The sequence below is a fragment of the Alligator sinensis genome, unplaced genomic scaffold (genome assembly GCF_000455745.1).
Source record: "Alligator sinensis unplaced genomic scaffold, ASM45574v1 scaffold773_1, whole genome shotgun sequence".
In the NCBI taxonomy this organism is placed as follows: Eukaryota; Metazoa; Chordata; order Crocodylia; family Alligatoridae; genus Alligator; species Alligator sinensis.
Genome location: NW_005842403.1, coordinates 909,334 through 920,954, shown reverse-complemented (window position 1 = coordinate 920,954; position 11,621 = coordinate 909,334). Strand labels below are relative to the sequence as shown.

At 55.3% G+C, this 11,621-nt stretch overlaps 1 protein-coding gene across 5 annotated transcripts in view; it reads right to left on the bottom strand.

The window, feature by feature from the left end:
• Positions 1-1,392: 1,392 nt before the first annotated feature.
• STX1A (syntaxin 1A) overlaps positions 1,393-11,621 on the bottom strand; it is a 313,683-nt gene continuing 303,454 nt past the window's right edge. Inside the window, exons 7-10 of one of the 5 annotated variants that reach the window (XR_003095558.1) lie at positions 10,753-10,826; positions 9,435-9,572; positions 3,926-4,251; positions 1,393-2,991 (exon numbers count right to left, since the gene is read on the bottom strand). Coding sequence is in view for 4 of the 5 variants with exons in the window: in XM_006029900.3 (XP_006029962.1) it covers positions 2,914-2,991; positions 3,926-4,036; positions 9,435-9,572; positions 10,753-10,826 (401 nt within the window). In the remaining variant the exon portion in view is untranslated. Of the gene's footprint in view, positions 2,992-3,895; positions 4,252-8,379; positions 8,737-9,434; positions 9,573-10,752; positions 10,827-11,621 lie in introns of those variants that run through there. The other 4 variants (XM_006029900.3, XM_025211368.1, XM_025211370.1 and 1 more) reach the window with 4 other exon arrangements.

Genomic DNA, 11,621 nt, shown 5'->3' with positions numbered 1-11,621 from the left:
GGGGCCAGCCACTTGCAGGGCAGCCCCCTGGGACTGCCACAGGAACAGCAGCCAAGTAGTTTCAGCTGGGGGTCCCTGAGCACTGCAGAGATGCTTTCACATACAGCTGCCTCCTAGGCCCCAGCCAGTTGCTTGCATGGGCGGTTTCTCCAGAGTATGTACCTGTTTGCCTTCTATAAGCAAATGACAGTGGCTCCTCTTGCCTTTGCACCACCTCAGGGCCAGGATGCAGGTGCCAGCTTAGGTCTGGGGTCTCACTTGGGCCTATCAGAGGCACTATAATAAGTAGCTTGCTTAGGAGCAGAAGCTGACTTAGGATGCCCTTGGCAGAGACCGAGGTGATGGGAAGTTTTGATGCTGGTTGCTGCCCCTTGCTGGGATGGCCTGATTCCCTGGTGCTAAGGCAGGCTGCATTCCCTCCCAACCCCGCCTCCCCCTAGACCATATTGGTACATACAACACTGCAGGGCCTGTTCCAGGCATAGCCCAGTCTGAAATTTGCCTTTCGCATGAACAGTAGTGGGGTGAGGACCCTCTGCTGCCATGAAGACCAGACTGTCAACGTTGGCTCAGTAAACTGGTCCCATCAGAAAGCAGGAGTAATGTGTGCTGGGGGTCGTGGGATGCTGTCGGATAGTGAGATATAGTGCTTCTCTTACATCCTGGGAAGTGCCTGCAATGCTGGGGAGGGTGGGGACAGACCCACTTGTCAAATGGTCCCTCCCCACACAATTCTTAGGGAGCTGGAAGAAAGTGAAGCTGCAGGACTGAATTGCACTTGCCTATTGCTAGATGGAAGAGTCTAGTGATGAGTGCAGTTGGGTTGGGCAGCTCTGTGGGTCATTGGGGCAGCTCTTCCAGCCAACCCAAGCGTTTCTCAAGCTGGATGCACACTGCATGGCTGTGGGCAGGGTGGTGGCTCTAGGGCTGGCGACACGGCAGAGGCGACGAGAAGGAGCAGGTTGCTGCTAGGCATTACTAAGGTTCTGCTACCCAGAATGAGGAGCTGGGAAATCCCTTCAGATAAAGGCTGGGCTGCATTCGTAGGAGTGGTGCCTGCAGATCAAGGAAAGTGATTATTCTCTATTGGGCACTGGTGAGCCCACATGTGGAGTACTGTGTCCAATTTTGGGCCTCCCACTGCAGAAAGGATGTGGACAAATTGGACAGAGTCCAGCAGAGGGCAATGAAAATGGTTAGGGGCCTGGGGCACATGTCTTACGAGGAGAGGCTGAGGGAACTGGGCTTATTTAGTCTGGAGAAGAAGATAGAGGGGATTTAATAACAGCCTTCAACTACCTGAAGGGTGGTTTCAAAGAGGATGGAGCTGGACTGTTCTCAGTGGTGGCAGATGACAGAACAAGGAGCAATGGTCTCAAGTTGCAGCAAGGGAAGTTTAAGTTAGATACTAAGAAAAATGTTCTCACTAGGAGGGTGGTAAAGCACTGGAACAGGCTACCCAGAGAGGTTGTGAAATCTCCATCCTTGGAGATGGTTAAGACACTGCTAGACAAAGCCTAGGCTGGGATGATAATTGGGGATGATCCTGCTTTGAACAGCGGGTTGGATGAGATGACCTCCTGAAGTCCCTTCCAACCCTAATTTTCTATGATTCTATGAATATCAGCCCAGAGCTGGCGGAAGTGTTAGGCAATGGCCAAGGCGACCTCCAGTACCATGGGGCATTCCCCAAGTAAGTGCAAGGTGCAGTGAAGGGACCTGGGGCTCTTCTAACAGTGGGGCATAGGAATGGAGGGGACCAGGAGCAAGGCCAAGAACTACCCCTGCTCCCACACCATCTCCCCTGCCCAGTCAGTGGCAGAGCTCAGGCCTCTGCTCAATCCTCCTTTGGGGTCCCCGCACAGTGCCAGCTCTGCACAGCTCACCTCTCAGGCCAAAAGGACAAGGAGCAAGAATGTGCCCTGGCTGGCCTAGGGGGCAGCAGGGAGGAATGCAGTTCTGTCTACCCCGATCTGTCTACCCCTGATCCTTCCCATGCAGCAGCACTGGTCCTACCCGGGGACGTGCACTCCATGGGCACAGGGACTGCTGTCCTGTCAGCGCAGCCTCACAGAAAAACATTTCCGACCAGCACAGGCAGCAGCAGAGAACCCAGCCCTGCAGGAGCCACAGTGGAGGGAACATGCCCAGAGCAGCTACTGGGCAAGGCAGCTGGGGAAGAGGAAGAGAAGCCAGGACACTGCAGGAAGTGGTCACAGAAGAGCCAAGGGATGCCAGGTGTGAGGGACACTGCAGGAAGCATCTGCCAAGGAGGTGGGCGTGATGCCACAACTGGCCAGGAAAAGGAGCCAGCAGAGGTGCTGCGTTATGAGTGGCCTGACAGGGCAGGTGCTAGGGACACAGATGTTAGCTGTGCCAGCAAGGGACCAGAATTGACTGGGGGGTTGGTTGGCCAGCACCTGCCCTGATAACCCAGCATTGCCCTGTACTGACATTAGCCCTGCTCCTTGTTCTCAGGGTGCTCCTTCAGCCAGTGGGTTCAGCTGCCATGTGCCTGGCTGCATGTTAGAAGACTGGTCACGGGCAACCTGCACCTGTGCCTATGCCATCTGGCTCCCTGTGTTAGAAGCAGTGCCAAGTGTGTTCTGCCCTCTCTGGATCCCAGTTCCCCCAACCCCTGGCATCTCAGGTCCCTGCTTTGTTGTCCCCTCCTGCCCTGACCCTGGCTCCCCACACTGCCCGCCCTCCTGGCCTAGTGCAGCCCCTCTCCACACAGACGTACCGCACCACACGCACAGTTACAAAACGATCATGCATTAGAAACTGAAATTCTGCTGGGAGGGCTCCCGGGGGCGCTGAGGCGAGGCTCCCTGCAGGGCGGCTGCCAGGCCCGGCAGTTCGGCCTCACTTTCTTGGACTCTTTGAAAAGAAAGAGTCTGGGCTTGGGAAGTTCTATCCGAAAATGCCACCGAAGGTGGAGGCGATGACAATGCCCAGCACCACGCAGCAGATAATGATCATGATCTTCTTCTGCTCAGGCCCATTCCCGCAGCACCAACAGGGGAGAGAAAGGGAGATGGTATCAGTCAACAGCAGCACACACCCTAACCCTCCCCTGCCAGGGACCCGACTCAGTCTCCACTGGTGATGGGCTCTTTGTTGTCTCCAAGCTCTCCTTGGTCTTTGTTTCTTCTAGTACTGGGTGGTGGGGCTCCACTTCAGAACATGGAGGCCTAGGGCACTTCATGGACGTGAGGCAGAGTCCCTGCTGCCATCTGGAGGCATTGTTTCCCAGGAAAACTCAGCGTGTGCCGAGCGCTGACTCCAACACTCAGTCAGGTCCCCTGGAGCTGACTGACCAACTCCATGGGCTCCAATGAGGGGTCAGATGAAGGCTTGCCCTGCCAAGACACAGCCCAGTCCCCTGCACAGCAGAGCTAAGCCAGGTCCCACTCCTCTCCCTCAACCTGAAGACCTTTGCTCCTGGTTTGGGGCCCAGCATAGGCAAGAGCTGTGATGCCTGGACTATGGCACCAGGGGGAACTCTTCTCCTACACTCCCCACCAGCTCAGCACTAAACAGGCAGGGAAGGGCCACAGGATTCCCAGCCAAGGAGGGTGAAAATATGCATAAAAAAGAAGTGCCAGCTGGCTGGCATTCTGCTCTTCTGCACATGCCCCCTGCTCCTCCCCACCGGAGCAGGCTGACTCCACACACCTTGCAGCCAGCAGCAAGAACACCCCACTGAGATGGCTGCTGGTAGCAGGGACAGGCCACTGGGGTCTACTGGGGACAAGGGGCAGGGTTCATTCCCTGCTGGATGGGACAGTGACTGGCTCACACCTGGAAGCCTGGAGAGCTGGTTCATGCTCCTCAGGATGGCAGGGGGCATTCCCAGCCAGCAGGTGACAGGGTGCAGGGTGCTGCATGCCCATGGCTGAGTCCAGGTGATCACAGTACTCACCCGTCGGGCTTTGCTCTGGTACTTAACAGCTTTTTTGGTATCAGACACAGCCCTCTCCACATAGTCCACGGAGTGCTCGACATTATACTCGATGCGGTCGATCATCTCACCCTGCGTGGCACAGGAGAGAATACGCACACGCATATGCACGCACACACACACATGTATGCACTGGTGTGAGCTCCAGGCACACTCCTCTGGTTGCTCCCATTACCTGCTGCTGTCAGGCTGCAGAACAGGCTGCCTACCCTAGGGTTCTCCTTGGCACCTCACAGACTTCAGTCTGGACACAGGGGCTTCCCATTCCAGCATGGTCACTGCTGCCCCTAGCACAGGAGAGAGACAGAGGCAGAGAGAGAGAGAGAGCCTGAGTGTTCATCCCAGCCCTGCACTCAGAGCACAGAGCTGGGCTAGGGTTTCTCCTGGGAGCAGGCATTCAACCCCAGGACATTTGGGGAAGTAGCCCCCATGGCACACAGGGAGGTTTGCATACCACCCGCAGGTTTCCTTGTGTCCCCAGCACTCTGGACCCTCCAGCTTCTCCTTAATGGCCAGACCAGGGCAGTGTGGAGTTGTCTTGTCCAAGGGAGGTGGCTTGTTTGGGGGAGGGGGAGTGGGGAAGGGAGGGGGTTGCTCTCTGGGACAAGCCTTGGCAGCAGCCAGACTACACTGCCCCACACACTAGTGCACGGAGTGATTGTTTCTGGCTGCACTATTCCTGCTTGGCCTAAACAACAGACAGCCTTGGAAGCTGTTGTTTCCTCCAGCCTGGGACTTGTCTCGTCAGTGTAGGGACCCTTAGGAGCTGTGTCAGGTTACGGCATTGGGGTTTGTCATCAACGACTGAACAGGAGACACTGAAAAGCAGGGACAACTAGTCAAAGCCACCAGACAGCATGGACCCACAACATCAGACCATGACAGGACAATCACAAAGCTACAGGCATGCACAGACAGGGATCCCTGCTGCTGCCCCCAGCACACCACCGGCACGCATCTGCCAGGACTCAGGAGCCAGCTACCCTCTATGGAGGCCTCTGCACCACTGCTGAGTCCCAAGGCAACTCCCCAGGTCAGCCCCCAGGATTAGGGGCAGCAGTTCTGTGTGCCATTCAGACACAAGACTGAGGGGCACTGAGTAGTGTACCACTCCCAATAGCAGCAGTACCAGCCTGGCCCCTGCCTGCATGGCAAGTTTCTGCTCCTGCTCCCTGCGAAGGGTGGTTACCGAGGTAGCATTTGTTGGCCAGGGAACAGCAGGGACACGTGGCAGGTTTCCTTCCTCGCCCTGTCTCTGGCACAGCTGGAGGGGCAGGCTGTGCCCAGGCAGAGCTGTCCGCAGTAGATGCCATCTGGGTCATTGTCTTTCTCTGCAGGATCAGGTGCTGGCCTGTTCGAGAGGCAGGTTCGAGTCCCACAGGGCCTCGTGGTACATTCTAGAGAGCCGTATGCAGCCTGGGGCTCTGGCCCCTCAGCCAGAGGCTGCCAGTGGTGCTGTAATCATGGCTCACCATATCGATGAACACACAGCCACTGACAGGGCTCAGGAGTGAGGCTGCCAGACCAGTAGCCAGCAGAGAAGTCACCATGGTCCCTGCCTAAGTAAACGGCCTCAATATCAGCGTAGCACAGGATCTGCTTGAAGGTGGAAAAAACCAGCATGAAGGAGAGACACTGACTATCTGTGTCCAGACAGGCGCTGAGCTCAGGATGTGCCTGGAGGGGCTGACTGAACCCTATAAGCATTAAACACAGCCTCACCCTCTGCTCTCTCATACAACATCTGGGCCTCCCCAGCCCTTCAGCTGCCCCTCCAGGCATAGGAACATTTTGCTCATACACTCAACCCAAAGGGCCAATGGCTACTCCCTCCACCCACCCATGTCTCTGTCCCAGGCCCCATCTCTCAATGGCTGGACTCTTCCCCACTCCTCAGCTGCCCAAGCGCACCAGTCTGCCCTCAAAGGGTTGGGTGTTTGGAGATCAGATCCTCAAGAGCCGGTGAGATGAGGCAGGGGCCTCTAAGAGCCTGCATTTCTATTCATGACAGGTTGCTGTTACCTCAGGAAGTCACCCAACTTCTCCAGGACTCGTGTTTTCCATCTATGAAGGGGGTTGATGCCTGAGAGCATCAGGTGTCATTCGAGGTGTGTATCGAGCCAGGGCAGCATGCCCCATGCTCCTCTCAGGACATGCAGCAGCAGCAGGTGGAATATGCCACAGGTGGCCCCTGCATGCATAGGCATTTGCACTGCATCTCCTGATGCCGAGAAGCCCTCATGCTGGGATGTAGTGGCTCACTGTATGGTCAGGCAGCACCATGGTGTGATTCATAAATGACCCAGCAAGACAGGCTCACAGGATATGGGAGATCCCAGGGCACTTTGACTGTCTTGGCATTTTGACTGGTTGGTGCCTTCCCCGAAATGCAGTACTGCTGCAGAAGGGCATTACTTTGTTTTATGCTCCAGGTGCGTGGGGCTGTGGCTTTGGCCCTAGCATTGCCTGCAGCCCTTGTGCTTGCCTGGGTGTGTACTGCAACCCAGGGGCCAGTCCTAGTACAGAGTCCCACCAGGCAGGGTACAGCGCTTGGAACTGGCGCAGCAGTTAGAAGGGCAGTGCTACCACCACGTATGGTGCACAGGCAAAGCTGGAAGCAGTGGGAAGCTGGACACCAAGAACACTGAGCGACCAGTTTCCTGGGACTAAGGAGGGGTCACAGCCAGCTAGGGGGCTGCCCATTGCACAGCAGGGAGTACCAGGCTGCTGCTTTCCACAAAATGACGGCTCACACAGGCACTGTCACAGGCCTAACCCTGGACATGAAGCAGTGACAAGAATACCTGCCCCTTGACTGTGCCTGCCCCATGGCCAGATGTGGGTGGGGATGGGCTCTCCCAGTGTGATGAAGCATGAGCCTTATTGTGCTAGTGAGGTTCTGCCCTTCCTGGGTAGGAATCACTCTTCAGCGGTGCAATAGCTGAGCCTGAATGCAGCACTGGGTGCCACGTGCTCACCTGCAGCCCCTGTCCACTCCCTTCAGGATCCAGCCCACTATGCGTGGAGACAAGCCACTTCCAGAACCAGCCAAGCTTCTTTCTTGCTCCCAAAGAGAATGCAGGCTTGGGACTGTGATTTCTGGGAGTTAGGTGTAGCACCCAAGGTCTCAGGCACATGCTCAGCTGAAGCTAATGTCTGCACTGCATGGACTGGGTGCAGCACCTGGGACAGAAACCCTGGGAGTGGGCAGTGGTAGCACCAACAGGAGACAAGCTGAACTAGCCAGCCCCCAAGCAGAGACCTGCCTGAAGTAAGGAAACAACAGGAGGAGTTCGAGCCATTGGTACCACAAAAACACAGAAGGGACACGCTGGAGGGAAGAAGCCTCCCAACTTCCTGAAGGCCCCATCCCACACCTGTGTGGATGCTGCCTCGTGGTGCCAGTACATTGCAGGTGGGGCCTGAGTTGGCTGTGGAGGAACATACATCACTTCTTCCTTCTCATTTCCCCGTGATGTGAGGTTTTTGTACCTGGAGCTGCCTGACTGCACAGGCCGCTGCTCATATCACCTGCCCTGGGGTGACAACCTGCCCACCCTGACACCAAGAGGAAGGCTAGTGCAGAGGTCCCAGGCAACACGCTGGACCTAGCCAGGCATCCCTGTGTGCACCTTATGCATTGCTGCCCTGGGGACTGAAAGCCTTCTGCCCACCAGGTCAGATGTATAGCACACCGCTACTCATAGCTCTTCTTTGTCCTTGGATAGTTTTTGCATGGGACAATCATTCATAGTATGAATATGAGCCAGCTGTGTTGACGCTGTAACCAGCAGGACAAATAACACTCTGGCATGCATCAATTGATGCATCTCCAGCAAAACCAAAGAAGTGATTCTTTTGCTCTACTCAGCATTGGTGAGACCACAGCTGGAGTACTGCGTCCAGTTCTGGGCACCACACTTTAACAAGGATGTGGTAAAGCTTGAGAAAGTCCAACGAAGGGCCACCTGTATGATGAGAGACCTGCATGGCAAGCCATACGAGGAAAGGCTGGGGGACCTGGGACACTTCAGCCTGAAAAAGAGAAGGCTGAGAGGGGACTTGGTAGCAGTTTACTGCTACATCAGAGGAGCACATCAAGGACTCGGTGAACAACTGTTCACCAGGGCACCCTTGGGGAAAACCAGGAGTAATGGCCACAAACTTCTGGAAGACCATTTCAGGCTCAACATGAGGAAAAACTTCTTCACAGTTAGGGTGTTCAGACTGTGGAATAAGTTCCCTCCAGAGGTGGTGCAATCGCCTACACTGGCAATCTTCAAGAGGAGACTGGATGGTCACCTTGCTGGGGTCACCCAAACCCATTTATCTTTCCTGCTTGGTGCAGGGGGCTGGACCTGATGATCTTCTGAGGTCCCTTCCAGCCTTACAATCTATGAAAGCCACAGACATATGCAGGGAGCACAGGCCATGCAGTGAGGCATGCATGTGACTGGCACAGAGTGGGATGCATATTACCTGCTGGCTGGGACACTTCCCTCCAGGATTTGGTGGCAGCATGTCAGGCAAGAACAGGGGTCAGGAAGGGTCATGTGAGCAGGCACAGGCCAGGTCCCAGGGAACTGCCCTCTATGGGCAAGGAAGCCTGCCCCACATGCACAGCGCACTCTGCCTGTGGAGACCTGGCCTGACTCAAGGTAGTCCATACCCAAGGGAGCACAGCATGAGCTCCACAGGAAAGCAAGCTCCAGGACTATCCCAGTGGGGCACAGCCCTTAGTGCATCCAGTGGCTGCTGGAACCAGTCAGGGTCTGAGCAGAAAAAAACAGAGACCCAGTATGGGATGCTCATTTCCCAAAAGTACTGGCAGTGGGTGTCCTGGAGTAGGCAGCCCCTTAATGAGAAGGTCATGTCTCACCCCCACAGCCCTTGGGCTGAGCTTCTTCTCTGGGGCTCCTGCTCTATGCCCTCCCTTCTTAAGGGCCTGCCTTGGAACCACCAGGACAGAAGCTTGTTACTTGCTCCCTCCTTCCACTGCTAGCCAGAAGGTCCCCCTGGGATCCATCAGCACATGGCGACCCTTAGCTCCAAGGTGCAGCACAAGGAGCAGCGGCCAGCAAACCTGTCCTATATTCTGAAAAGTGCCACCTGGACAGCCTGGAAAGGCCACACTCAGTCCTGCTACAAGCAGCTGAGTCTCCACCAGACCAATGGAAGGTGCCTGCTTGCAGCAAGGCTTAACAAGGTGCATGGACATCCTGCTAGGGCTGCGCATGCCAAAGCCAGGTGCGTCTCCTCAACTTCAGTGTTTGGGCATGGGCAGGACCCCAGGGGAGAGGGCCCTATAATAGTCCCCTTACCCCAGACCAGACAGGATTTTGTTCTTTGGTCTGTATTTTCTGCACCAGGTGGGGCTCTTCAAGCTGCCTGTTCAGCCAGAGGCCCTAGGAAGCAGCAGGGAGCTGGACCCCTAAGCAGCATGCGGTGGGCACTACTCTGGACCTCTCACCTGGCTCTCCACGAGCATCGCCATGTCCATGAACATGTCATGCAGCTCCCGGATGCTGTTCTCCAGCTTGATGATCTCACTGTGCCGCGTCTCAATCTCATTGAGTGCCTGCTTTGTGATGTTGGAGTCCATGATGATCTGCAAGGAGAGGGAGACAGGGATCATGCACCTGGCTCTTGGGCCCTACCCCTAGGTAGCCTCCCTGGTTCATGGGCTCACTCTGTAGGGAGCCCTTTGGGTGTGGCTCTGCTGTCAGTGGGTGACACAGGACACTCCCTGTGTGCTGTGAGGGCCTGGCCAGGTCATGCAACTTAGCCAGTTCAGGCCACATTGACTAAAGACATGGGCCTGTGCATGAAGGTTACAGACACCAGAGGTGACAGACACCAAGGTGCTAAAGGACCTGTAGGTAAGCAATAGTGCCCAACTGGCAAGAGGTTGCAATTACAGTGCTTTCCAGCAGAGCATGAGCAGCTGGGGCTGATGGATTGGAGGCTAGCTGTGGTGGCATAGGGCTGGCTACATAAACAAAGCAGTATGGAGTGCCAGAGCAAATAAATCAATAAATCCAAGGCAGGGGAGAGGAGGCTGTGAGGGAGAGTGGGGAGTACAGGCACAGAAGGGTATGCAGGAAACAGATTCTATGCTGTGCCCATTCATTTTAAGTCAACACCACCTGGGCATATATTTTACAGCAGGACAGCTGTTTGGCTATGGAAGAGATGGTGGCCAGGGAACAATCTGACTATAAAAGAGCTTTTAGCTGACTCAGCACTACCCATGATTCATGTAATTGCCCCTACATGGCTAATGTTGACCTATAGCCATGGCAGGGACTTGTGTTCTGTCCCTGCAGTGAGCCTATCTTGTCCCACTGACCTTAACACTGGTTCTCTGGAACAGACTGGACTAACTGGACCTGGGGAACAGAGCTGTCAGCCCCCCACCCCCATTCCCTGACTGCAGACTGAGGCACTGTGGGATAGCTGCCTAGGCTTTCCAGCACAAGCTCTGAGACTAGACTCACAGATGGTTAGTCAGTTTGGTGGGTGCAGACTCATATCCTCCCTCAACACATGGTTGTGCTGTGAAGAAAGCTGCTTTGTGACTACATCCATCGGGGGTCGGGGGGCTGTAATAGGTCCAAGCCTGGCATGTGCTCCTAGCTCAGGTGCAGACGGCAGGGCAGACTCTATCAGGTGGATGGTCTGGGTGTCACTGTACACATGTCTAGTTGTCAGAATCTTCCCCTAAGTTGTCTTAAAAGTCTGAGATTGAAGCTTGGGTTTGAAACACAGCAAAATGCCTGTGCACCTACCCCAGAGGAGAAAATGGCTGGATTCCCGCTCTCCAGCATGTCTTCCAGCTCCTCACTGGTTGTAGTCCTACCAGCTGCAAAGAACATCGAGAGGTCAATCATCAGGAACCAGCTGGGGCTCCCCAAGTGCCCCTTTCCTCAGCTCCATGCAGTTGTGGGCTAGATACAAACACAAAGGGCCAGATGCACCTTGCTTTAGCAGCAAGCCTGCATCCAGTGGTTTCTTGGAGAGGAAAGCAAATGAAAATGTTACTAGTAAGCTCTTCAGAAGACCTCCTCGGCAACTGACTGGCTTTGTGGTATGCCACACAGGGGGCCAAATCCTTTACTTGGAAGGGGGTAAGGAGCATGTGCCCAACAGCTCCAAGATTGTAATCTAGGGTTCAGCTGGTGGGAAGGATCGCTGGAGTGAAGCATTGCTGGAGGTACTCATTCAGACCCAACTTCCCACCAGCTGAACCGTGGCTACAACCCTGGTAGTCCTAGCTTATACTGCCAAGGACCTGGAGTCAGCTGAAGGGCTTGTGTTGGAATAGCCCCACACTCCTTTAGTCAACACCACCGCTGGCTCCTTGGCTGCCAGTTACATCAGAAACGTTCAAAGAGAGCTCACCTTCCATACCACCAACAGGCAGAAAGCTCCCTGGTATAGAGGTTGCACTCAGCCTCTGAGCTCAGTGCCCTGGGTTTCTGGCTGCTTCTAGCAGAAATCTCTTATGCTTAGTGAGTGAATTGCAAAGGCCTGGCTTCCTGGTTCCCCTCAGGCCTGTCCCCTAGGCAGGAGGGGCCAGGGGCTCTAGGACGGGAGCTATCTGATGTGATCTGTGGGCTGCTGGCCTTTCCATTTCATGTGTTTTCCAGGTTCAGGG